The sequence below is a fragment of the Globicephala melas genome, chromosome 1, assembly GCF_963455315.2.
Source record: "Globicephala melas chromosome 1, mGloMel1.2, whole genome shotgun sequence".
NCBI classification, from domain to species: domain Eukaryota; kingdom Metazoa; phylum Chordata; class Mammalia; order Artiodactyla; family Delphinidae; genus Globicephala; species Globicephala melas.
The window spans coordinates 40,686,047-40,710,188 of NC_083314.1; the positions used below are offsets into that span (position 1 = coordinate 40,686,047).

The following is a 24,142-nucleotide window of genomic DNA, read 5'->3' on the forward strand; positions in this document are numbered from 1 at the left end:
CCTTTTAGCCATTCAGGTGGGATATAATGATTTTTCTCCCTTTTTCATGATAAAAATATACTTAAAAGTATATAGTTGGGCTTACCTGGTGGCGCAGCGGTTGAGAGTCCACCAGCCGATGCAGGGACGTGGGTTCGTGCTCCGGTCCGGGAAGATCCCACATGCCGCGGAGAGGCTGGGCCCGTGAGCCATGGCCGCTGAGCCTTGCGTCCGGAGCCTGCACGTCTGGAGCCTGTGCTCTGCAACGGGAGAGGCCACAACAGTGAGAAGCCCGCGTACGGCAAAAAAAAAGGCGCTGAGAGCAGACGGTGGTGGATGGAAGAGCCTCCAGTCGCCCCGGCTGGCACAGCAGTGAGTCACAGGACTCTCAGTGAGTCACACAGCTCTCCACACCTCAAGGCAAAGCCCTGAAAACTATTAGCAGGCCATTAGCTCTCATTCAAGCCCAGCTGGCACGGAGCAGGCTTTAGTCACCCAGCTGCAGAGCTCACACACTGGGTACCCATCCCTTGGACCAGCAGCCTCACCTCCTGAACCCAACGCCCACAGCCGGGTCCAGTCTCAGACCTTCTGCCATTGCCCTGTTTGGGCGAGACTGTGGGGTGGAAGCTCCTAGCTGGTGGGGTCTTTGTCTCACATCCTGTGTACCTCCAGGAACAGGCTCACCAAAGGAAGGAAGATTGGGTTATTCACTGCTCATTAGGTGCCAGCAGCTCGAACACACCGATGTCATTCAGCCCACCCAGCGGCTCTAGGAGGCGGGTCCTCCTCAGCCCTTTGCAAATGAGGAAGAAGTTGCAACTTCCTTAGACCACCACTTAGAACTTCCTTGGATATTTTTAGAGTTGTCATTTTGAAATTTACCTGCTGCTGATACAGTGCTGCTTTGCTACCTTGTTGGTCCAGTGGAAATCCTCAAAGCAGGAGCAGCCCTATTTTAAAATAATAAGGTTAGAGCAAGTGACTTTAATCCAGGTCTCTTTAGCTCAAGAGCACAGAGGGGAGTGTGAGGAAAGAGTGAGGCCACAAGGAATTCTTCACTGGGTAAATTTTCCCCAAACCTCACTAACTGGGAGAAATTGACCACTGGATTATGTGCCTTGAAGGAAAGCAAAAATGTTGAAAGCAGAGTGTGCAGCTTGTTTAGAGAGCAAGCTCTATCATTTGGTCACCTGCTGATGATAATAGCATTGGCTGAGACCTGACCATTTACAACGAAGGCACTTCTGTAGGTAATAAGTTCCAGGAGGGCCAGAACTGAGTATGTCTCTTTCAGCATTGAGCATGGTTTAGCGTCTGAGAGGCCGGTACATTATTGGCATATAGTAGACTTAAAAATGAATATTTGTGGATTGTCTGAATGAGTGGATGTGTGTAATTCACATCCTATTTGCAGGTCCTATGCCCTACAGTGGATTTTCAGTGTCAGGTTGTGAAAGTACTTATGACGGGGATTGGCATTGTTCCCTATCTACTGGATAAAGATTACACATGAAAGGACTTTACATTGACATCCCAAAAGCCTCATAGGAATTACATAACAAAAAAATAAAATTGGATTCTGTATAATTTCTAATTTGTTAGCTGGCCAGAACACTGGTATTTCAGCCAGTCCTCTGGTAGTTCCGATGACGTCCCCCATGATCACCCAGGCATAATCAGAATGGCTTTAGGATATGGGAGCCAAAATGTTCCTCAGTATTTACTGCTTTGCTAGTCCATTGAAGAAAATGGACTATTGAAAAAATAGCTTCAGACACAATATGGCATTTTATGATTTAGCATGAAATCTGGGAAATATAGAGGTTATCTGAAGCCTGCAATGGTAAAGTTCCCTCTGCTATTGAAGTTATTGTCTTTAAACAAAGATTCTACATCAGTAATGCTATATATATATAATTTTATGATATTCAGGTTAATTTCCTATTCTCTCTAAGGAAGTAATTGGTTGGTTGGTATGAGAGATGGTGTGGCTTCCAAAGATGAAAAGTATTATTTTGTTGTACTTTCCGGCTACCTAAGGATGGGAGAGGCCCAGGACACTGCAGTCAGTATATTATGTGGAGCAGGTTATATTGTGGTTAATTTGTGAACTTTTACATGTTTATTTTCTATGCAAGTTTGTGTGCTCCTTTTTGAGTTTTGGTAGATAAGTGTTCTGTAACTTTGGAATACTTGGAGTTACATATATATATATAACTTTATATATATATATTTTTTTAACGCAGTAGTTAAAGCCGTGGAGAGTGTACTAGTCTACTGAGGTTCAAATTCTGGCTTTACCCTATGACTTCCCTGTGGCTTCCTCTGCTCACCTATTAAAAAGGAGGATAATAAGACTGCTGTGGTGAGTTACGTACTAAGTGCTATTTAAGCATTTGCTATAATGATTATGTATACTTGAAGGCAAGGAACTTGCCCCTTGGTCGTCTCTGTATTCCTAGTGCTTAAGAATTCCTAGTGCTTTTCTAGTGCATTGTCTTAGGATAGAGATAGCTCAGTATAGTTCTTCTCACTATAAAGTACTGTTACGTTGAAAGTCTTTGCTTGTGTACTAATAATCTATGACATATCTGCTGAGGACAAGGAAAGGAATAGTTTTAAAACTGCAATAGATAACAAAAGATTGTATGATGTAATGCCTTTATTATGTAATTATAAAACTAACAAATGATCATGGTAGAAAATCTGAAAAACTCCTAGACAAAAGAGAGATCAACAAAATTTGCAGTAACCTTCAGAGTGTAGAGTTGTCCATCAATATTAGTGCTTTCACATTTTCCAGGACTTTAAGTAGACTCTGCTTCTTAAGAGTCTATTCATGATATTTTATTTTAATGATGTTTTCATCATGGGGACACACACACACAGAAATCTGTTTTTAAAAAAAAAAGAAAGGCATGTAAATCATTGATGTTTCAGATAGCCACATGGAATAAAATGAGAAAGGTCAACAAGCTGAAAGAATGTGGAGTAGCATCTCCTTAATTGCTTACATAACTCTGATAATTACCTGTTTGTGGATAAAGTAATTAATGGGGAATCTAATTCAAGAAAAATGTATGAACTTCAAGCCTTCTCAAAGCCAAGTATTTCTTTACAGAAAAGGTTACTTTCCACGGCCATGCTTCCTTATTACCTGACAGGGAAAGAGTATTGTATGGCAAAGGATCTTCCCGAAGGAGGGTGCTTCCCACACTGATTGTCATAAATGACTTCGGAATTACTGTTGCTGTATTACCAAAATCTTAAACTAGGATATTTTTGACAAATGTGGTCCTTAGTTAATTTTTAGAGCTACAAATTGTCAGATGGCTCTGAAATAACAATTGTCTGGCTATTCTTCAGGGTGATCACAATATGGTAATGACCTTGAGGTATCATTAAAAAGGAGGAAGGTGTGAGTCTTCCTTTGGTTCCAGAGTGAAATGCGAGTTGGAGTTGGAGTTGGAAAAGAGGCCCACAACCAAGTGTTAGAGAAGGAAATGTGAGGTCATTAGTGAAAAACCAGGTTTAAGTTAAGATGAAGAGGCATGAGGAAATGGTCAACTGTTACAGTATTACAAAGATCATCAAGAAGCATATCCATGAATGTGGTTCGTATTGCAATCTGCTGAAAAAGAGACAAATATCCTGGCCTGGCCTTCATGGAGATTATATTTTATTGCTTCAGATAATAGATTATTGCTGAAAAGGGCCTCCTATAAATTATAACCAAGCAAAGGCAGCAAGATAATTTGTTTTTTCTTTATGTATGTGTTTCTCATTCCTACTCACTTCTCTCTTAGGGGAAGAGAAAATCACAAAAAACAAAAATGTCAAATCTCAACTACTCATTTTCAAAATAATTTTTTTTCCAAATTCCAGTGGAGGCAATAGGTTAACTGTTAAGGTTTGTAAGGCTCAAAAAGCTAGATTTTTACAAAGTGTAGCCAAATTTTATTCCATAAATAATAGCTTTGGAAAGAATATGTGATGATGCAAAGTTGGAAAAAGCTGGTTTTTCTTCCGTAAATGACTTCACTGTGTTGGGAGAAGAGGCAGAGAAGAAATCAAAATAATTAAACATGGGGTGAGTTTTCCTGATAGGGGACTCTAGTGCTTTAAAATAGACTAGATAATCCTAGGGATAATCTGAGGGTAGAACAGACCAATGCCTCATTTCAAATCTGGTACCCTGGAAGAAAACAGTGTATTTCCTTTGAGGTCTTGAGAGGTTTTTCTTCTGCTTTGTTATGTTTTTGGTTCATTTTGTAATCAACCTTATTAAGGTATCATTTACATACAATAAAATGCAGACATTTTTAGTCAACGGTTCAGTGACTTGTAATTAATGTATACATTTGTATAACTACCACCCCCATAAAGATAGATAACAATTCTAAAACCCTAGAAAGTTTCCTCCTAGGCTTTTGCAAAAGTATCCCCGTCTCCCACCCCAAGGCAACCGCGCGGATCTGTTTTTTATCTTTAGAGATGACTTTTGCCCAGTTTAGAATTTCATGTAAGTTGAATAATACAGTAGGTGCCCTTTTGATCTGGCTTCACTTGCTCAGCACATGGTTTTTGAGATTCATTCATGTTGGGATGTTTTAAACCAGGACTTTAGCCTGGGTGGCTGATGTTGTCTGAAGGCACCTATAGGTACATCTGAGTCTCTGGCATTGTCACTGTCTGTTCTTGGCTCAGTATTTCCAACTTTACTAAGAAGCACAAGGTTGAAGTAAGGAAGATCATTGTCAGTATAATGGGGGTGAAGTGGGTTCTGTTATATAATATTCTCAGCATAAATTGACCTGCTTGGAATCATTGTGTTGATAATCGACAAGGATACTCTTCCTCCAAAAACCTTGATACTATAAAACTTCTAAAGGACGCTGTCCTAGGACTCTTTTAATTTTCATGTTTTGGGAAACATTTCTGGAAAATTCAAATGCTCACAACCTGAGAGAAGCAATTATTCACCTGAAGGCTGACTCTGCTAAAGTTGAGTTGTCCGACCTTTACATGCTGATAGAACCCAAATAGCCTTGCAAAACAATGCTCTCTTATCGGATATAAGCATATAGATTGTTTAAGATGGACGTGTATATGCAGTAAAGTGAAAAAACAAAGAATCTTTGAGTTTCCCTTGCTGGTTTTTTTTATTTTTTCATTTAAGTTTCTATAGCGTATGCTAATAGCTCAGGGAAACCTCAGTTTAGTTTTAGGTCCACTCTACGTAAATGTTGAAGTACTCCATACCCACCTTTTTTCTGCCTTCCTTCTTTTCTTCCATCTTTCCTTTCTAACTTCTTATAATCCATTATACTTAATCCTGCATTTGCTGAGGTGGCAATTAGTGTAGGAAAATACTGTGAAATTTTGCTGTTCAGAATGCATGTTGACCAAATTCTATATTGAGAAAAGGTCTGGATTTACCCAGAGTAACCCTTTCTCAGAGTCTATGAATAAACGCCATAGAAACTGGGCTATATGTAATATCCTGACAGGTATGTAGAACTCATAGCAATTGCCCTAAAGAGCTTACCTAGCGTAGATGCATATGAATGCATTTAATGATTGCTTTATTGGCAGCAGTGCCAACATACACAGTCTGTTTTGTTTTATATCATTCTCATTACCTGCTGTTTACCACTGTATACATTGCTAATGGCGTGGTTTCTATGGCTTGTGAATTTCACGGCCAAATAATATGTAATTTATTGCACACTTTAGTGTAGAAGATGGAGACTCCATAACTTTTCGTGTGCTCTTTGCCCCTTTGGAATGTATTACACTGAGATCAGGCAAAGTAATAAATTTATTTCAAATGTGCGTGATAGCTAAACATCAATTAGGACTGATGGGGAATATTTCTTCTTCCAGCAACATAACAGTTTTTAAAGACTAAGCCATTGAACACGGAGTTACTGAACATGGGACTCATTTCACTGGGATCCCTTCTTAGAAAAATAAAGGAAAACTTGAATTGGATTTGTGTGGCTTATTCAAGTAGTAACTAATCAGCTACATCTTGGTGAACTTGTCACAATCGTTCAGTATTTTATTAATTCTCTTCCCCTTCTTCCCCTGACTCTCACGAGAATGGATCATGAGTATCTTAAAACATACTAAGTCGTCTTCCATCCCTGTTAATCTAACTACAAAAGCACACTTTCCTTATCCAATGTAACTTACTGTCTTTTAGAGTGGCTGGGGTTTTAATTCTCTACAAAATTAAAACCAGCAAAGAGAAACATTTTCAAGGAGCCACCACATTGTAGAGCTTTAGAAAGAAGACTTTAGAACTAAGGGCAAATATATCATTTTATAGGTAAAGCACCTGAAGCCTAAAGTAGGCAGGTAACCATCGAGGTCAGGGAAAGGGGTGGAAGATCAGGTTTCAAGCTGAGAAAGAGTCTACAGGGACTCAATCTGAGCAGGTCAAAAACTGAAATGAGACCACGAATGTTCTGGGAAGGCTGGCATCTGGCCTCCAGTGTGGGATTCAGATGGGGAGTGGGCCCGGGCGGAACTGCGCTTCTGCAGTAGGCAGAGAAGTCCACCTCCTCTCCGGAAAGTGCCCCTGACATCAGGGAGTTGAGGGGAAAGAGCAATGAATTCCAGTCCACCTGAGAAAGCAGGCCAGTCTGACTAACTCTGAATTTAGGCTAATTTCAGATACTTCTTGAGAAAGAACTTGGACAAGAGCAAGTCCCACGCAGCCTCTTTTAAATCCATGCCCAGTATTTTCTGGTGGAGCTGCTTAAACCCTCCAAGTGACTCCAATATTTTAATTTCACTCTATATTTAATTCCAACAGTTCTATGATTGATTATTTAATGGGCAAATAAGTAGGGTCACAAAAGAGTGTGAATGTATTTTACAGGATGAGGATGGGCGGAGTGGAGCAGTCTGGAATGGGACACCAATGAAAAGGGATCTTGGTAAATAAGAACGTCTATTAGAAATGGAGAGGAATTCGCAAGGAAATTAGTGCCTGACACCACGCCTTCCTCTCTGCATGTTTAGAAGCTAGGTTCTAATTTTATTTTCATAAGAGATGTCCCTGTGATGAATTGTCTTTTACCTCCACACCATTTAGCACATGGACATATTGGGAAGTTTGTGTGAGAGAAAGTTAAGAATTAGAATTTGTCTTGGCAGGGAGCTATAAACATTTCCTGGAACAATCTAGGGTAGAAGGAAAAGGAAGGTGGAAACAAAGGAGAAAGACAGCTAATGATGCTGGAGTCTCTCGCTGGGATTTGTGGTATCTCTTTTTGAAACTAAGTACAGAAAGTCAGAACTTGACTGTTTCTTGATCATGGTTTGTTTTCATTTTTGCTTTTTCTTGCTCTCTCATCAGTTATTCCAGCCAGTGCTATGTCATTTTCAGTTTCAGTAAGCATGCCTGTCTTGTTTCCATTCGCATTATTCATGCAAACGTTGATTGAACTGATGACCCCGAGTTATCACGGAAACATTAGATACACCAGTGGATACATTTCTTAATTTTAGAAAAAAATTACCGAGTGAAGGTTAAAATAACTCCTCTTAAATTTGTCATTAAAAAAAAACTTCTCCTAACATACAATACCTCATTGCCTGATAATGCCAGATAAATGAAGAATTCCTAGGTATTCATGAATGCAGGCTAGTCTGTATATTTTTTGGCAGGTATGACCGTTACCGAGGGTAACAGCCTGGTTTGCTGGCCATGTCCTGTCTCCTAGAAAGTTGTAGTTTCTGTTGTCTTTCAGTTGGTCCATTGGATATCAGAGGTGAATTTATAAAACTATACTTCCCTTTACACTTACTATGTTTTGTTTTGTTTTTTTTACTTGAAGTATAGTTGACAATGTTGTGTTTCAGGTGTACAGCCAAGTGATTCAGATATATATATATTTTTCAGATCCTTTTCCATTATAGGTTATTACAAGGTATTGAATATAGTTGCCTGTGCTATACAGTAGGACCTCGTAGTTTATCTACTTTATATATAATATACACTTACTTTGTGTGATCCAGGCTGGTCAGACCACATGATTATTTTCACTTCTGATATAATTTTTTCAGGTCCAACCTCAAATCTTTGATAAGAAGATATTTTAAAATAAGTTTAGCATGTGTGTGCTCTAAATCCAACAGTAGTTATTAGAGATATAATTTTGCACTAGGTATTCCTCTCTTTTTTGTTCTTGGCCAACCAATTGAAAATTAGCTTTTATTTTCTGGTTGGTTTGCTAGATGTTTATGCCTATAATAAAAGTCTTAAATTTTGTCTCATATCTTAAAACACAATCTGAATTAGCAATGGATATTGTGCTACACATAGGGGCTGTGATATATAGTTTCTAACTTCAAAAACATATAACCTAGAAAGGAACACAGACACATATGCAGCAATTATGGCAACTGCATTTGTTTACTAAGTGAAATAGTACTGACATGGATAAAGTGCTAGCAAGCCTTGAACAGGCAAATCAGCTTCAAAAATAGATGTGCAGTTCTTTAAAAATCTTTTTAACATTTTTCCAGCTACATGTAGCATATAACTTAGCATAAAAACGGTATGGGTTTGAGGATATGGGGAGGGGGAAGGGTAAGCTGTGACAAAGTGAGAGAGTGGCATGGACATATATACACTACCAAACATAAGGTAGATAGCTAGTGGGAAGCAGCCGCATAGCACAGGGAGATCAGCTCGTGACCACCTGGATGAGTGGGATAGGGAGGGTGGGAGGGAGACAAAAGAGGGAGGGGTTATGGGGATGTATGTATATGTATAGCTGATTCACTTTGTTATTAAAGCAGAAACTAACACACCATTGTAAAGCAATTATACTCCAATAAAGACATTAAAAATAAATAAATAAAAGAAGACTGACTCATCCAATTAAAAAAAAAAAGAAATTCTCTCATCCTGGATTCAAGAGAAGGGATGAAGTAAAAGGATGAGGAAGAACAGGAAGAGGAAATGTGAGCGTGGAGCGGGTAGGAGGAAGAGCAGAAGGCAAGTAAGTGTATGTGCTTCCCTTGCCATCCCTGACTTTTTTTTTTTTTTTTTTTTTTTTTGGCGCTTCAGGAAAACCCAAAAGCCAGAGAAGAGCACGGAGGTGGTCACCACTGCGTGTGAACAAAAAGGTGGAGACAAGAGAATGGTGGTAATCTGCGCAGGCAACTGGAGGATGACCTGAGTGCATCTCGCCAGGGAACGGTCCCTGTTCCATAGAACCCCTGAAGATGCCAGGCTCTTATGTTTGGGGGGGGCCAGAGGCGTCTGTGGGGTCACCACATACATCACTCCTGGAGGTGTTGTTCACATTGTGTTCTTTGTAAAGAGTGTCCCTGGTGAGGTTCAACATCTCCCTCTGCAAGACCCAGCCTTGCCCTCCCAACCCACCAAGGTCAGCAGGCAACATCCCCAGTTAATCACCAGGTGTGGTGAGATATCTGGAGTGGCCCTGGTACCCCCCAGTTCAGGCCTCCTGGGGAAAGGGTGAGGAGGACAGAGGCAACAGGGCTTCTTCTCACGCAAGCAGACAGCTCACCTGGCCCAGCGCTGCTGCATCCCTGTGGGCACGCGGTAGCCCTGGCATCCGGTGGGGGACACTGCAGGATCCACACCTGGCTGGGATTTGCCCACCCCCTGGGGACCCCGCAGCCTCTGTGGAGCCCCACTGAAGGGCCTGGGTCACCTCATGGCACCATTTCTCAACCTGAGGTTCTATAGATTTTCCATAGATGTGTAGAAGTTGAATACAACACACACAAAAAATGAAGGCAAGTCAAAGCAAAGCTAATTTAGGATGAGTTAAAGGGCCAGGATTCCAAATTAATTATGACCTTAAAATTAAATAACAAATACATCTGGTTTTATTACACGCTGAAAAGCAGTGTCTTCTATAAACTTTTCATGTTGGGATATACCAAAGCTATAAAATTTATGATTCTATGACCACAGCATCAGGATATTTCTAAATTAAAAAGCAGAGGCAAGTTTGGCTGGGGTGTTAAAGAGAGAAAAATGATTATTAGGGGAAAAGGGAACATTGCGGTTCTCTGCCCACTTCCACTGTGCTGGTCTCATGATGGGCCGTGTTGCGTGTGGGCTGGAGGGACAGGGTCACTACTCCCACCTGTGTCATCAGACCTCCCACTCCTCACAGCGCCCAGGTGGGAGGGACCCACACTTTTCACCCTGGAGCCCCAGAGCCTCCCCTTTCCTCTGCATCACTTTCACTGTTCAGGGGACCAGTCACTTGAACGCCGCCCGGCCAAATGCCCAGGTTAAATCGCCCCTGTAGGACAGGTCTCTCTGCTACCAGAACACACTTGGCAAAGAGCAGCAAACAGGCCCCAGTGCCCTGGGGATGTGAGCCCTGGGGATGTCAGGGCCCAAAGTCACTTGCAGGGTCTGAGTAGCCCCCTGGGTCCCACACACCGACCCCAGGGAGCCCACCTCCCCACTGACTCCAGTCCCTGCCTTTGTGTGGCAGGTTCTGGTCTGACACCTGTGAAGACTGTGACCTGGAGGCCTCAGCCTGAGACTCAGAGGGGATGGAGCTTGTGCAGCGTCTGGCAGCTTAAATGAGACACGAGGCCAAGGAAGGAGGGCCGCCTCTCTGCTCCCCCTCCGCTCCTGAGTCAGCTAGTGAGTGCCGGTTACTTCCTGTCGGAGCTGTACAGATTTAGCATAAATTTTAGATATATGTCTTACTTTTAACAGATCAAGCAAAATTGATCTCCTCCTTGGTTTATTTTTTAAACATTTCTATGTAAAATAACACACAAGTATAGAAAAGCACCCTCCGCAAAGGGAGGGCTCAGTGAATTACAATGGGCGCTCCACTCTGGGGAGCAGTAGTTTTTCCCTCTGTAAAAGCCCAGATGCTTCTGAGAAGCTCCTCTCAGCTTCCTTACTCTGGCCCCAGACATCCACAGCGGAAATCCCAAAGGGACTGGATTCTCCCAGCCCTCCAGCGCCCTCCACTACTTTCTGATTGTGCTGCCACACTAATTTTGAGTTATTTGTGTGTAAATCACTGCACTTGGAATATACATGGAGTAACTGATTTCATTCTTATAACCGAATAAGTTAGCACTTATTCTTCTCCCCTTCTACAGGGTGCTGCCAGGGTGCTGGGGACGTCCTGTATATTGAACTGGGTGTTGGTAACAGATGTGTTTATATTTACAAGAAACCATAAAGCTCTACGCTTAAGATCTGTGCCCTGTACAATATACACCAAGTAAACTTCAATTAGAAAGAGATGCAAAAAAAATTTCCCCGCAAAACAAACTTCAGGCCCAGGTGGCTTCCTCTGATTTCTACCAAACATTTAAGACAGAAATGATGCCCATCTCCTACACACTCTTCCAGAGAACAGATACAGAGGGAACACATCCACACTGCTTTCATTGGACCAGGAGAATACTGATGTCATACCAGCAGCAGATATTACAGGACAGGAGAAATTACAGGCTAAACACTTCTGAATGTCGATGTCAAAATCCGAAAGCAAATATTAGCAGTCTAAATCTAGAGGTTTTCAGAAAGGAAGGAAACTGGGATTTTCATGGCGGTATTTCCAGTGGTTGATGTGGACAGGATCACTGGGTGTTTGGGCGCTGCCTGGGAACGTGGAGAGAAGGGACAATGCCATTGGGTTAGTGGAATGAACATTTGGTGACAGAGATTAGGAGGGCCTGGGTCATCCTCAGAGACAGTCCTGGGATGGGGTCTCTAGGCTGTGGCTATGGAAGGGTCCCTCTAGGAGGACATGGGCCTCTCTCCTGTGCCACTGCGGGGTCTAGGGATGGATGAGGAGTTTGTAGGGGCTGGATTTTGATGAGGAAGGATGAGCAGGGAAGGTGCGCCCTCAGAGCCAGTGCAGCGACGGCCCCTCCCCAGCCAGGCCGTAGCCCAGGCTACTCAGACAGTTGCTCACATCAACAGTCAGGCGACAGTGGGGCACGCCAGCTTCACCCACTAAACCACCAAGCACAGCCCAGCAGGCCACTGTCCTCATTAATCAGCACTAACTGTGCATCCAGGGCTGGTTGTTGAAGACCAAGCTAATTTGTTAGAGACGTGCCATGTGGGCAACTGGCTTGGAGAGACCAGGGCTCTGAGCCACGTGGAGGCAAGCCGACCACTGGTCAGACCACCAGGAGGCTCACTCAGTGTGTGAAGATGCTGAGGGAGGAGGGACGTAGATGGGACCCCCTGATCCTTCAAGGGACCTTCTTTCAGGGTTATTTAACAGCTGTGGGGTCAGGGATCAACATGTAAGGGAGGCAGCTGGATCAGGCATGGGCCTTCCTGTTGGCTCAGACCCCTCCTGTCCTTGGAGCAACCATGGGGCAGGCAGGAGGATTGGGGGGATGGAGGGAGGGGAGCCCTGGGCTCAGGAGTCCAGAGCACCATCTAGAGGATTCAGGGGTTCAGGGATTTCTGTCCCAGGGAACCAACTACATTCCTGTCCCACATCCATCTGTCATCAGCTTTGCGACTCCGGGAAAGTCACTTAAAATCTCAACATTTTAGTGCCATGTACCATAAAATATGGATCACAGCACCTGCCATGAGTTCCCCATGGGGCTGATGTGGGGATCACAGGAGATGATGACAGATATTCTTCACAAGCTCTAAAGCATCACATCCATAACCTTCCCCACTCCCCTGCCCTGTGGCATCCAGGTCCCCTCTCTGGAGGCAGCACTACCACATTTCTTGCTTATTCTTCCAGACATTTAATATTTGAACACTTAGGTAGCACTTATGAAGTAACCATCATTTTTCATCAGGGTCTACCTGATTTGCTGTATTAAGCTTCATCATGTAATACTAATAAGTGGGCCCTATTAACATTTCCATTATCACAGAACAAGGAACTGAGGACAGAGGGTCTGCATAACTTTCCCAGGTTCATGTGGCTTCTGGTATGATTTGAATCCAGACCATCAGGCACCAGCCCTCACTCTGTCGGTCACTGTGCTGTGCTCCCTTTCTGTATTATCTCACTAAATAAAGTCATGTCCCCGTGCAGTCAGCCTGCTGGCTATTTTAAGTGCACACCACATTGCAACACCCTCTTCTCAGCCCAGCTTCGATTCACTTGACTCCCCTAGACTCCCCTAGGAGGCTGGTGAACAAAGAGAACAGACATGTGACCTGGGAATGAATTGACACCTCTGCGTGGTCTTCTCCCAGCAACATATCAATAGTTCTCTCAGTTTTTGTTGTGTTTTCCAGGATCATGACTCGGGTACCAAGAAGAAAAGGAAGATTATAAAGGAATCAAACACAGGATGCACAAGAATATCATCTGCGATCAAGATAATCTGCTGGCCATCCGCAGCGGTGGTTCAGGCACATCAGAATCAGCATCTGGCCAAACAACAGGGTAGGGACACAAATTGCACCCCCACTAACCACTCCATTGAAGGTACTGTGGAAATAATACCAGCAAGTAGATTCAGGAGCAATGGCTGTAGTTTGTACAGCAGAGCCTGGATCTGGCTGAGGGAGGATTGGGCAGGGAAGGTGCCTACTCAGAGCCTGTGCAGCCACTGCCCACTCTTAGCCAGGCCTTAGTCCAAGCTGCTCAGAGGATTGGTCAGTTCCTAGTCAGTGAGACCCTGGGGGCCTGTAAACTTCATCTGTTAAGCCACCAAAACACCAGCCCAGTAGACCCTGTTCCCAGCTAATGAATATTAGCTGCTCATCATCCAGGTTTGAATATTAACTGCTCATCATCAGTTGAAGATGATGCTAATTCTCTGTGCAACTGTCAGTGTGGGCAGTTGGTTTGGAATGTCCTGGGTTCTGAGTCAGTTAGGGAGTCAAGTAGACTACTGGTCATTCAGGGTGGTCACCTGACCACCAGGAAGTCTCACTGCAAATCAGCTGCTAGAATCAAGTGCTGAGGGGGAAGGGAGGGGAGATGCACACATATTTGGATACCCCGGTCCATCAGGGGGTCTTCATTTGGGGGAAAGGCATTGTATTTGGGGTCAGGGATTGAAACATAGAGCCAGGAGTTGGGTCCAGATTTGGGCCATTCTCTTGGGCCGGGCACCTCCTCTGAGTACCAGCTGTCTCCCTGCAGCATCCTTGGGGCAGGAGGATGTGGGAAAGGGAGTGAGGAGAGCTCTTGGTTTGCGTATCCAGGGCATGATCTCATGTCCATGTGTTCAGGAATCTCTATCCCCAAGGAATCAACTCCCTCCCCTGCCTCAGACCCATCACTCATCAGTGTTGTGACTCTGGGCAAGTTACTCAATCTCTCTAAATTTCAGTGCCCTGAACCATAAAATATGGGTCACAGCCCCTACTCTGCCCACCCCACAGTGCATCACAAGAAATAATATTCTTTCCATGAGCTCTAAAACTTCTTACTCATGTCATCAATGTGAAAAAGTACGCTCTAACCTCCTGTTTGCAGCCTCCTAGGTGGCCTTTCTGGAGACAACCTGCTTATTCTTCCAGGCATTTAATACTTGAACATTTATGTAGGTAGCACTTATGAAGTACCCATCATTTTTCTTCAGGCTTTGTATTTACTAATTTTTAGCCTCAGAACATAATACAAATAAGCAGGTCCAATTAATATTTCCATATCAGGGCATTGCTCACAGAGGCATCAGCCGTGCTCCCATCACCAACGAGTCCAGGACCTCGCACAAATCGGGCAGGAGCTTATCTACAGCGAGTTCAGGTCCCACCACCGAGAGACTCAGCAGGATCAGCTCTTTCTTCAGGAACGTCAGAGCCAGTCTCACTGCAAAGACAGTGGCCTCCTCACGCGATAAATATGTGAGCATCCTGGCGAAGCCAGTGGAAGGGACCCGAATGGAGGCCGTCGTAGAGACAGCAGAGAGTGGCCAGGGGCTGGAGATCACTGGAGGTGTGACATCTGACACCATGGAGCCAGTGACCGCTGAAGCCCATCAATAGGACCTAGAGCTGGGAGCTGCAAAGGGGACCAGGGCTCAGGGAAATACCCCTGGAGAGCCCATTTCAGCTTCCTCACTGCAATTTCAATAAAAAAACAAACAATCTGAGAATGCATGCAGTGTTTTGTCTGAATTTCTAGGTCCCAAAGCCCAGCCGTAGCCTCACAGTGGATTCTGTGATGTCAGCTGTGCCACAGTCTGACACCCAGTGTCCAGTCAAGGGCAGCCCCACCTCACACACATGCTCCGCGCCAACAGCAGTGCTGCATCTGGCCTCCACTCCTTTCTGGCTTTGCCCCCCCAGGGCCATGGCTCAAAGTCAGACTGTGGTCTGGGAAGCTCTCCTTCACTATCCCCCTATGCTTTTTATAAACGCTTATTCCCCAGGAAGGTCTGTAAACAAAGCAAGAACAGGACTCATGTCCCCTCGGGCTATTCAGTGGACAGAAATAAGTATTAGCTAGCAATCAGAACCGCAAGCACTCTCATCTAGACTTAGCCGTTCCCTGCCCAGGTATTAGCTCGCAATCAGAACAGCAAGTATTAGCTAGAGTGCCATCGTAAGCATACCACTCGATGACATTTCACAAGATAAGCAACCCCACGAAACTAGCACCTGGCGAAGAATCAGAACATCACTGCAACTCTGGAAGTGCCCCCTTGCAGTCACTCAAGGGTAACCACCACTCTAGCTTCCAACACCATAGATGAATGTTGTTTGCTTTTTCAACTTTACATACTGGAATCACGTAGTATGTACTCTTTGACTCTGGTTTCTTTCCCTTAACATTATATTTATGAGGTTTGTGCATGACTTTCCTGGCGATCGTCCATTTATTTTCACTGCTATACAGTATTCCAGTGTGTGATGATACTACAACTTATTTTGTTATTGATTTCAGTTATTATCAGTTTTGGGCTCTTAAAAATAGTGCTACTATGAACATTTATATACAGATCTGTTGGTAAAAATATACATAAACTTCTGCTCGGCGTATACATAGGAATGGAATTGAATATATGCATATGCTCAGCTTCTGATTATACTGCCAAGCTATTTTCCTTCCAAAATGACTGTGGAAACAATAATTCCCACCAGGAATGTATTAAAGTCCTGGTTCTTCCACATCCTTGCCAACATTTGATACTGTTTAGCTCTTTCCATTTAGCCATTCAGGTGGGATATAGTGACTTTTCTCCCTTTTTCATGATAAAAATATACTGAAAAATATATAATTGGGCTTCCCTGGTGGCGCAGTGGTTGAGAGTCCACCAGCCGATGCAGGGGACGCGGGTTCGTGGCCTGGTCTGGGAAGTTCCCACATGCCACAGAGTGGCTGGGCCCGTGAGCCATGGCCACTGAGCCTGCGCATCCGGAGCCTGTGCTCCGCAACGGGAGAGGCCACAGCAGGGAGAGGCCCGCGTACCGCAAAAAAAAAAAAAAACAATCAAGTAATCAGCTCAATAGATGCAGAAAAAGCATTTGAAAAAAAATCAATAATCCTTCACGATAAAAATGCCCAGAAAACTAAGAATAGAAGTGAACTTCGTAAACTTGACAGAGGGCAATTCTGAAATAAAACTACAGCTAACAACATACTTTATGGTGAAAGACTGAATGATTTCCCCTGAGACAGGGAACAATGAAAAGATAACTGCTCTTAACCCATCAATTAAATGAGCAGGAGTGTGTGTGTGTGAGATTGTGATAAAATTCACCACTGTAATTTTAGAGTGTACAATTCAGTGGCATTCAGTGCATTCACAATACTGTGTAACCATCACCACTATGTAGTTTCAGAATTTTTCATCACCACAAAAGGAAACCCTGTACTAGCCATTCTCTGCTCCCTCCAGCCCTAGGCAACCACTAATCTAATATCTGTCTCTATGGATTTGCCTCTTATGGCTATTTCCTATAAATAGAATCATACGATATGTGGCCTCTTTCACTGAGTATAATGTTTTCAAAGTTCACCCATGTTGTGACATATATCAGTACTTCATTCCTTTTTATGGCCGAATAATATTCCACTGTATGGAGGGACCACATTTTGCTTATCCAGGCATCTGTTGAGGGACAGGTGTGTGTATTTTAACAGAAAGATGGCCTTTATCCTCAAGGAATGAATCTCTATGCTGGGATTTCAAGCATAACATCAAACTGGAGATAAGAGAGTTGGCAGCAAGGGCCTTTCTCAGAACTTTCAAGTCACAATTCAGAAATCACTTGTTCTCTGACTAGCTCTGTGGGAGTGGCAATGAGGCGGGATGTCTAATGGTACATGCTCCCCACAGGTGTCAAGGCTTCCAAACCACTTCTGCCTGGTAGGGAGGTTACTACAGGACGGCATCTGGCAGGCTCTTGGAATCAAAGCTTACATCTCAGGCTACTCACCCCCCATTTCACTGGGGGAGGACATGTCATAAGAATAACTAGGTTTCCACACTCAGGCTGTTGCACAAGCATAAAGGAAGGGAGGATCTGAGTGCTCCCCTGGATAATTTAATCCCCACGTCAGCCCAACTGCTGTCTTGGGTTCTCTCCATAACATATATACACACATAAAATTAATTACGCAGCTTCTAATAATGCACCAAATAGGTCTTCTTAAAGGTAGTTAAATCAGTCCAGTTTGAAAACGTCTGGCTGGGCCAAGCTTTCTTTGTGAGGCTAAGTACTGTAGTGGTTCAGAACACCGGCTTTAGAATCAGGTAGACCTACATTCAAATAGTGCCTCTGCTACCATTAGCTCTGGGAATTTAAACAGGAGATACAACCTCAATTTCTTCACCTATAAACTGGGAACAGTAGTTAACAGTACCAAACTCAGTGCATTCTTACCACCATATGTGAAGAATGCAGCATGGTGCCTAGGAGAAGCAATTTTTTTTTTTTTTTTTTGGCAGCTTGAACCTTTATTTTTAGTATTTTTTTAAAAAGCATAATTAGAAACTTTCAATACAGAAATAATCCTAGCAAACCATTTAAAAGTTTTGTTGTTCAACAGGAATTTCACATCAGGTCCACCAGGATGCCGGTCCAGCCCTGAATTCCCCCTCCCCCACCGCCCGAGAAGCAATTTTTAATGTGATTATTAAAAATCACCGTCGTCAACGTTTACTGAGATTTTATGAGAGGACAGACTAAGGATCGCAACTGCCAACTCTACGTTATTCGATACAATTAAACCATGAGCTTAAATGGTTCAAATTTATCCCATCATCTTACATTCCTATAGATTTCATCCAGTAGCTGAATTTGGGGGAGGAAAAGAAAAAGGACCCACACAAAACTTTCCCAGTTGAAGACATTTTTATTTCAGTACGCACCTGAGTCCCTGGCAGGATGGGCCTGTCCTCCGCGGGAGGACATGTCCTCCCCCTCCTTTGGGAGAGGATGGGGGCCCTGCCCTGAGGGGACAGCTGGGGGATGAGGCAAAGGGCTATGTGACAGCGATAGGTCACAATGAGGCAAAGGGCTATGCGACAGTGATAGGTCACAAAGGGCACCAGAGGATAAACAGGCTGTGCCAGGGGGTTAGGCTGAGAAAGTGGTCACTTCTCTCACTAGGACTGAAGTTCACCACAGCCTCTTGGGGAGATAAAAACCCAGAAGCAGAAGTGAGGGGAGGCAGAGGGGGAGCCTACCATACCTCTCTACACACTTGAAGAGATTCAGCCTGGGGTCCAGGCGCCCTACAGCGTCCCCGCTGTGATCATCTGTGCCCCTACCCACGCCCCTGCCTCTGGGAGACCCTGAGGCAAAGGTGGGGCCTGTGGGGCGGGCTTGGAAGAACTGCCATAGGGCCGCCTGTGTGTGACATACGAGCACCGCAGCTCGCTCTTCTGCCAGTGAGGCCGAGGGAGGGAAGAGCCAGGGGCCCACCTTAACCGCGCTGCCTGTCGTGATCAAAGGCAGCCATGAGTGGGGACTCTCTGCTCCCGTATCACATGGCCCAGAGCAGCACCGGGGTGGGCCTGTTCAACACCACCACGGGGAAGCTGCAGCAGCAACTGCGCAAGGGCGAATACCACATATTCAAGGACGCACCGGTATTCGAGAGCGACTTTATCCAGATCACGAAGAGGGGAGATCTGATTGACGTGCACAACTGTGTCTGCATGGTGACCGTGGGCATCACATCCAGCAGCCCCGTCCTCCCACTCCCAGACACCATGCTGCTGGCCCGATGGGCCACCGGCTGTGAAGAGCACGCTGAGCACAGCCAGGCCGCCAAGGGCAAGAGCCACGAGGCTGCAAAGACCTTAGAGCTCACCAGGCTCCTGCCCTTGACACTCGTGAGCATCTCCACTCACAATCGTGAGAAACAACAGCTGCGCGTGAGGTTTGCCACTGGCCGCTCCTGGTACCTGCAGCTGTGTGCCCCTCTGGACGCGCAGGAAGACCTCTTCACCTCTTGGGAAGAGCTGATTTACCGCCTGCGACCACCAGTGGAGGGTCTCAGCTGCACCTACGCCGTTCCAGCCTGGGACATGATCTGCATGCCTGTGTTCGAGGAGGAGGACGATGGCAGGAGCCCGGCAGTGGAGGATTTCCAAGGAAAGTGGGATCAGGACCACGTGAGCATCTGCAGCCTCCACTCGTGCTCTGAGCTGGCCGGGGCCACGTCCGCAGCTTTTGCTGGTGGGGAGGGGATCCAACTGGACTCCCACAAGCCCGATACCATGCCCGATGTGGCCACTGCAAAAGCAAAACCTACAGTGCTTGACAAAGCGTCAGCATCACGGGCAACAACAAAGGTGGAGACAGCGGGGGTGGCAGGAGGCACCGCAGCGGGTGCTTTGAGCGTGGCAGTGATCAAGTCTCCTGCCCCTGAAGAGCAGAGCACGGCCACAGCAGCCACAGCCAGCAACGGTCCAGGAGGAAGCAAAACCAGCATAGCCACTGGGGGCACTGCCAGAACATCCCTGAGGAGCAGGAAAACGGTGCTGCGAACAATTCAGGGTATGCTTGGCAGGTGCCGCGAGCTATTCAGGGTATGCTTCCAGCACGTCCACCAGCCTCTCCCCAGAGGCCGGCGTGACTGTGGTCGGAGCAGAACCCACCAGCAAGACTGCTGAAGGAAGAGCTGACGAGGAGGACGAGGGGACCCTCGTCTCAACCTTGCCACAGGAAGGCAAAGTGAGTGAACAGGATGGCAGCTCACAGAGGGTGTCCCAGGCCCGCAAGGGAAGAAGGGAGAAAAGGGAGCACTGGGGAGAGGACAGAGCTCTTACGAGCCCCTCGCTCTGCAGTTCAGTGGAAAGCCACCACAAGGCAGCAGGGAACAAGACCATCCAGAAAGCAGCTGGCCCGTGCTCAGGCGGCCGCAGAGCCACTAGAGATGACCAAAAGGACAAAGGCCACGGCAGCCCGGGGGGCAGCGAGCAGGGCACTGCTCACAAAGGCATCAGCCGTGCTCCCATCACCAACGAGTCCAGGACCTCGCACAAATCGGGCAGGAGCTTATCTACAGCGAGTTCAGGTCCCACCACCGAGAGACTCAGCAGGATCAGCTCTTTCTTCAGGAACGTCAGAGCCAGTCTCACTGCAAAGACAGTGGCCTCCTCACGCGATAAATATGTGAGCATCCTGGCGAAGCCAGTGGAAGGGACCCGAATGGAGGCCGTCGTAGAGACAGCAGAGAGTGGCCAGGGGCTGGAGATCACTGGAGGTGTGACATCTGACACCATGGAGCCAGTGACCGCTGAAGCCCATCAATAGGACCTAGAGCTGGGAGCTGCAAAGGGGACCAGGGCTCAGGAAAATACCCCTGGAGAGCCCATTTCAGCTTCCTCACTGCAATTTCAATAAAAAAACAAACAATCTGAGAATGCATGCAGTGTTTTGTCTGAATTTCTAGGTCCCAAAGCCCAGCCGTAGCCTCACAGTGGATTCTGTGATGTCAGCTGTGCCACAGTCTGACACCCAGTGTCCAGTCAAGGGCAGCCCCACCTCACACACATGCTCCGCGCCAACAGCAGTGCTGCATCTGGACTCCACTCCTTTCTGGCTTTGCCCCCCAGGGCCATGGCTCAAAGTCAGACTATGGTCTGGGAAGCTCTCCTTCACTATCCCCCTATGCTTTTTATAAACGCTTATTCCCCAGGAAGGTCTGTAAACAAAGCAAGAACAGGACTCATGTCCCCTCGGGCTATTCAGTGGACAGAAATAAGATTAGCTAGCAATCAGAACCGCAAGCACTCTCATCTAGACTTAGCCGTTCCCTGCCCAGGTATACACCCTGGAGAAACACACATGTTCTTAGAAACAACTATGAGAATGTTTATAGCAAAAATAACTTAACAGCAAAACACAGGAAACAGCCCAAATTTCCATCAGCAGAATTAATACAGCAGGATATGAGGAGAGTGGGATATTTAATAGTGAAAAATAAATGAGCTACACATATTAGCATAGATCAACTTCTCATGACTTTTAACAACATCAAAAGAATGGGATACAATTCCACTCACGGAACCATTCTGAAACAAGCTCAAACGATGTATTGCATAGGGTACGTGTTTTAAAAAAATGGTAGCTAAAAATGAGGGAAGAGTAAACACAAAATTGAGGACAGTTTTCTCTAGGGTGGAAAGGCTAGGTCAAGGAGGTTGACACAAGGCTGTTAGTACTGCTGGGAATTGTTCTGTCTCTTAAGCAAGATGGTAGGTACACAGGTGTTGTATTTTTCACATTTTACTAACTCTGAAATCAGGATGGTCCTACAATCACCGTGGCAGTTGTGATGAAGTTATTGCCAATGGCTTTCTCTTTTTTTCACTTTTATTTATGCACAAAAGTGATGTCGGAAAGGCTTGGCATCTTTAAATTACATTTATTTAAGGTAAAGTATAAGAACACTTGTTTGGTTATTAGGAAAAGAAGGAACGATATGCCTGTTTTACAGATGAGAACACTAAGGCTCAGAGAAGGTAACCTGCTCCAGTCGCACAATGGGATCTTTGCAGAACACTGATCCACCAGCCCACTTCTTTTTGCAAAGCCCTGTCTGTAGTATGCGAAGGAAGCAAGCAAGCCTGAGACAGGACCAGCACAAGAACCCGAGGCACCAGCATTCTTACCATCATGTCCCAAAACTACAGAGATGAGCATCAATTTTACTAGATTGAGGGGAGGGAGGGGTGGGGGCTGGGAGCCGGTTTTCGAACTTCAGTGACCTCACAGCTCTTAGCTGGCCTTATCTCGAGAGCATCCAGACCACCCTTGAGCTGTGTCTGGCTCCCAGGCTTCTACCTCTAGCCTCTGGCATGACCCGGGCTGCAGCCATAAACAGGCTCCCACCTGGAATTCCAGCGTTCACTCCTGGAACGTCCAGCATCCAGTCCTCCTCCAGCCACTAATTAAACTTTTGAATGCCCTGCTCAGAAGGGTTTCTCCATACCAAATCTTCAGGAACTTTTTTCTTCTTGGGGCTCCAAAACCAAATCCTTAAACCTCACATGAGGGAGATTATTTGTTAGGTCAGAGCATCCTTGTTGATTGGACCTTCAGTTTGTGACTTCCACAGACCTCATCACGGGAGGGTGGGGAGAGGTCTCTTCTGTTGGTGGAGGGAACGGTGGGCACTTGGTGGGGAGCACTGACGAGAAAGGGAGACAGCCCAAGACCTACACATATGCGCTGTTTCCTCTGGTCCTCTGGTCGGGACCCCAGGATTAACCCAGAGCTTCCGAGAAGACTAGGAGGTGCAGGGAGACACAATTAATGGTTTACTCTCCACCAGCTTTTCCTTGGACCCAAGGTGGAGAAATTACAAAAAGATCACATCACATTCCTTTGATCTTATGATTTCCACACAGGCAAGTGCAGGTAAACACTAATCTGAAGGAAGAAAATGCATTAAAAACACGTGCATAGGGACGTCCCTGGTGGCGCAGTGAAGAATCCGCCTGCCAATGCAGGGGACCCGGGTTCGAGCCCTGGTCCAGGAATATCCCACATGCCACGGAGCAACTAAGCCCGTGTGCCACAACTACTGAGCCTGCGCTCTAGAGCCCACGTGCCACAACTACTGAAGCCCACACGCCTAGAGCCCGTGCTCCACAGCAAGAGAAGCCACCGCAACGAGAAGCCCGCACACCGCAACGAAGAGTAGCCCTCGCTTGCCGCAACTAGAGAAAGCCACGCGCAGCAACGAAGACCCAATGAAGCCAAAAATAAATAAATTTATAAAACAAAAACAAAAACACGTCCATAGCCCTTAGCTGTTTATAAAGTTCTTGAATGTGTGTGCCCCCTTCCAATTCTCACATCTTTCCATTTTGCAGATAAGCAAACGGAAGTTCAGAGCATTTAAAGGACTTGCTCAAGGTGGGAGGTGATGGTGCAGAGAGGGAGCTACCTCAGTGCAACAACTTTCAGACAGTGTGCCAACCTGGTCCCACACAGAGGTACACAGATGGTGGAGGAGACAGGACAGCACGAGTAATTATCACAACTCTGAGTGACAAATACAATGAGAGACGTGTGTTTGGGGACTGGATCTATTCAGAGGAGGGGTTCTGGGGCATGGGAAGGAGTTGTGGGTTAGGGAAGGCTTCACAGGGGAATTGGCACTTTTAAGGATGAATAGGGCTCAGCCAGGTGAAGGAAGTATGAGGAGCAAGGGTACAGGTGGGGGAGGGATGGGAGGTGATCAGGCCACAGGAAAGAGCATGTACAAAGTACAAAGGCTTGAAACACCACGGTGTGTTGAGCAACTACAAGTATTTCAGTACTACTGGTTGGAGGGCAAGAGAGGAGGGACGTGAGGCTGAAGAATCAGGCAGCTGGGTCTTGGGTAGCCTGGGGTACTATTTGAGCGTCTGGGACTTGGGGAACCACTGAAGGCCAGCGTCTGATGGGAGTAAGATCTCTCTGGCTCCAGGGTGGAGAGTTGATGGGCAGGGGGCTGTCTGGAGACACGGGGTCCTCCAGGAAGCCACTGCATTCATCCTGGCAGAGTCGGGGAGCCCCGAACCTGGGTGGCACTGGGGAGACAGAAGGGGGCAGAGTCGGGAGGTGTTGAAGAGATGGAACAGGACAATTTTCCAGCCCACATCCTGAAAGACGGGGAGCTCATGGTGTAGGTCTGGCCCTCATCTAAAGGAAGTGGAACTGACAAAAGTGGAGGTGACTTGCTCCGGTGGCGGCTATTGGTCAGTAGAGTGGGTGGCCAGAAGAGAGGCT

General features: G+C 45.8%; 1 protein-coding gene across 1 annotated transcript; it reads left to right on the forward strand.

The window, feature by feature from the left end:
* Nucleotides 1-18,870: 18,870 nt before the first annotated feature.
* On the forward strand, nt 18,871-20,674 carry LOC132593549 (Golgi-associated RAB2 interactor protein 4-like). The gene is made up of 2 exons (XM_060285625.1): nt 18,871-19,901; nt 19,939-20,674. Exons 1-2 carry the CDS (start codon nt 18,871-18,873, stop codon nt 20,672-20,674), a joined length of 1,767 nt encoding a protein of 588 aa, XP_060141608.1.
* The last annotated feature ends 3,468 nt before the right edge of the window (nt 20,675-24,142 follow it).

What these genes read in the sequence shown, in the direction of transcription:
- LOC132593549 (XM_060285625.1), top strand. Translation starts at nt 18,871, where the DNA reads ATGAGTGGGGACTCTCTGCTCCCGTATCACATGGCCCAGAGCAGCACC. An exon ending in AGGAGCAGGAAAACGGTGCT is followed by an intron (nt 19,902 to 19,938) that starts GCGAACAATTCA and finishes AGGTGCCGCGAG; the next exon opens with CTATTCAGGGTATGCTTCCA.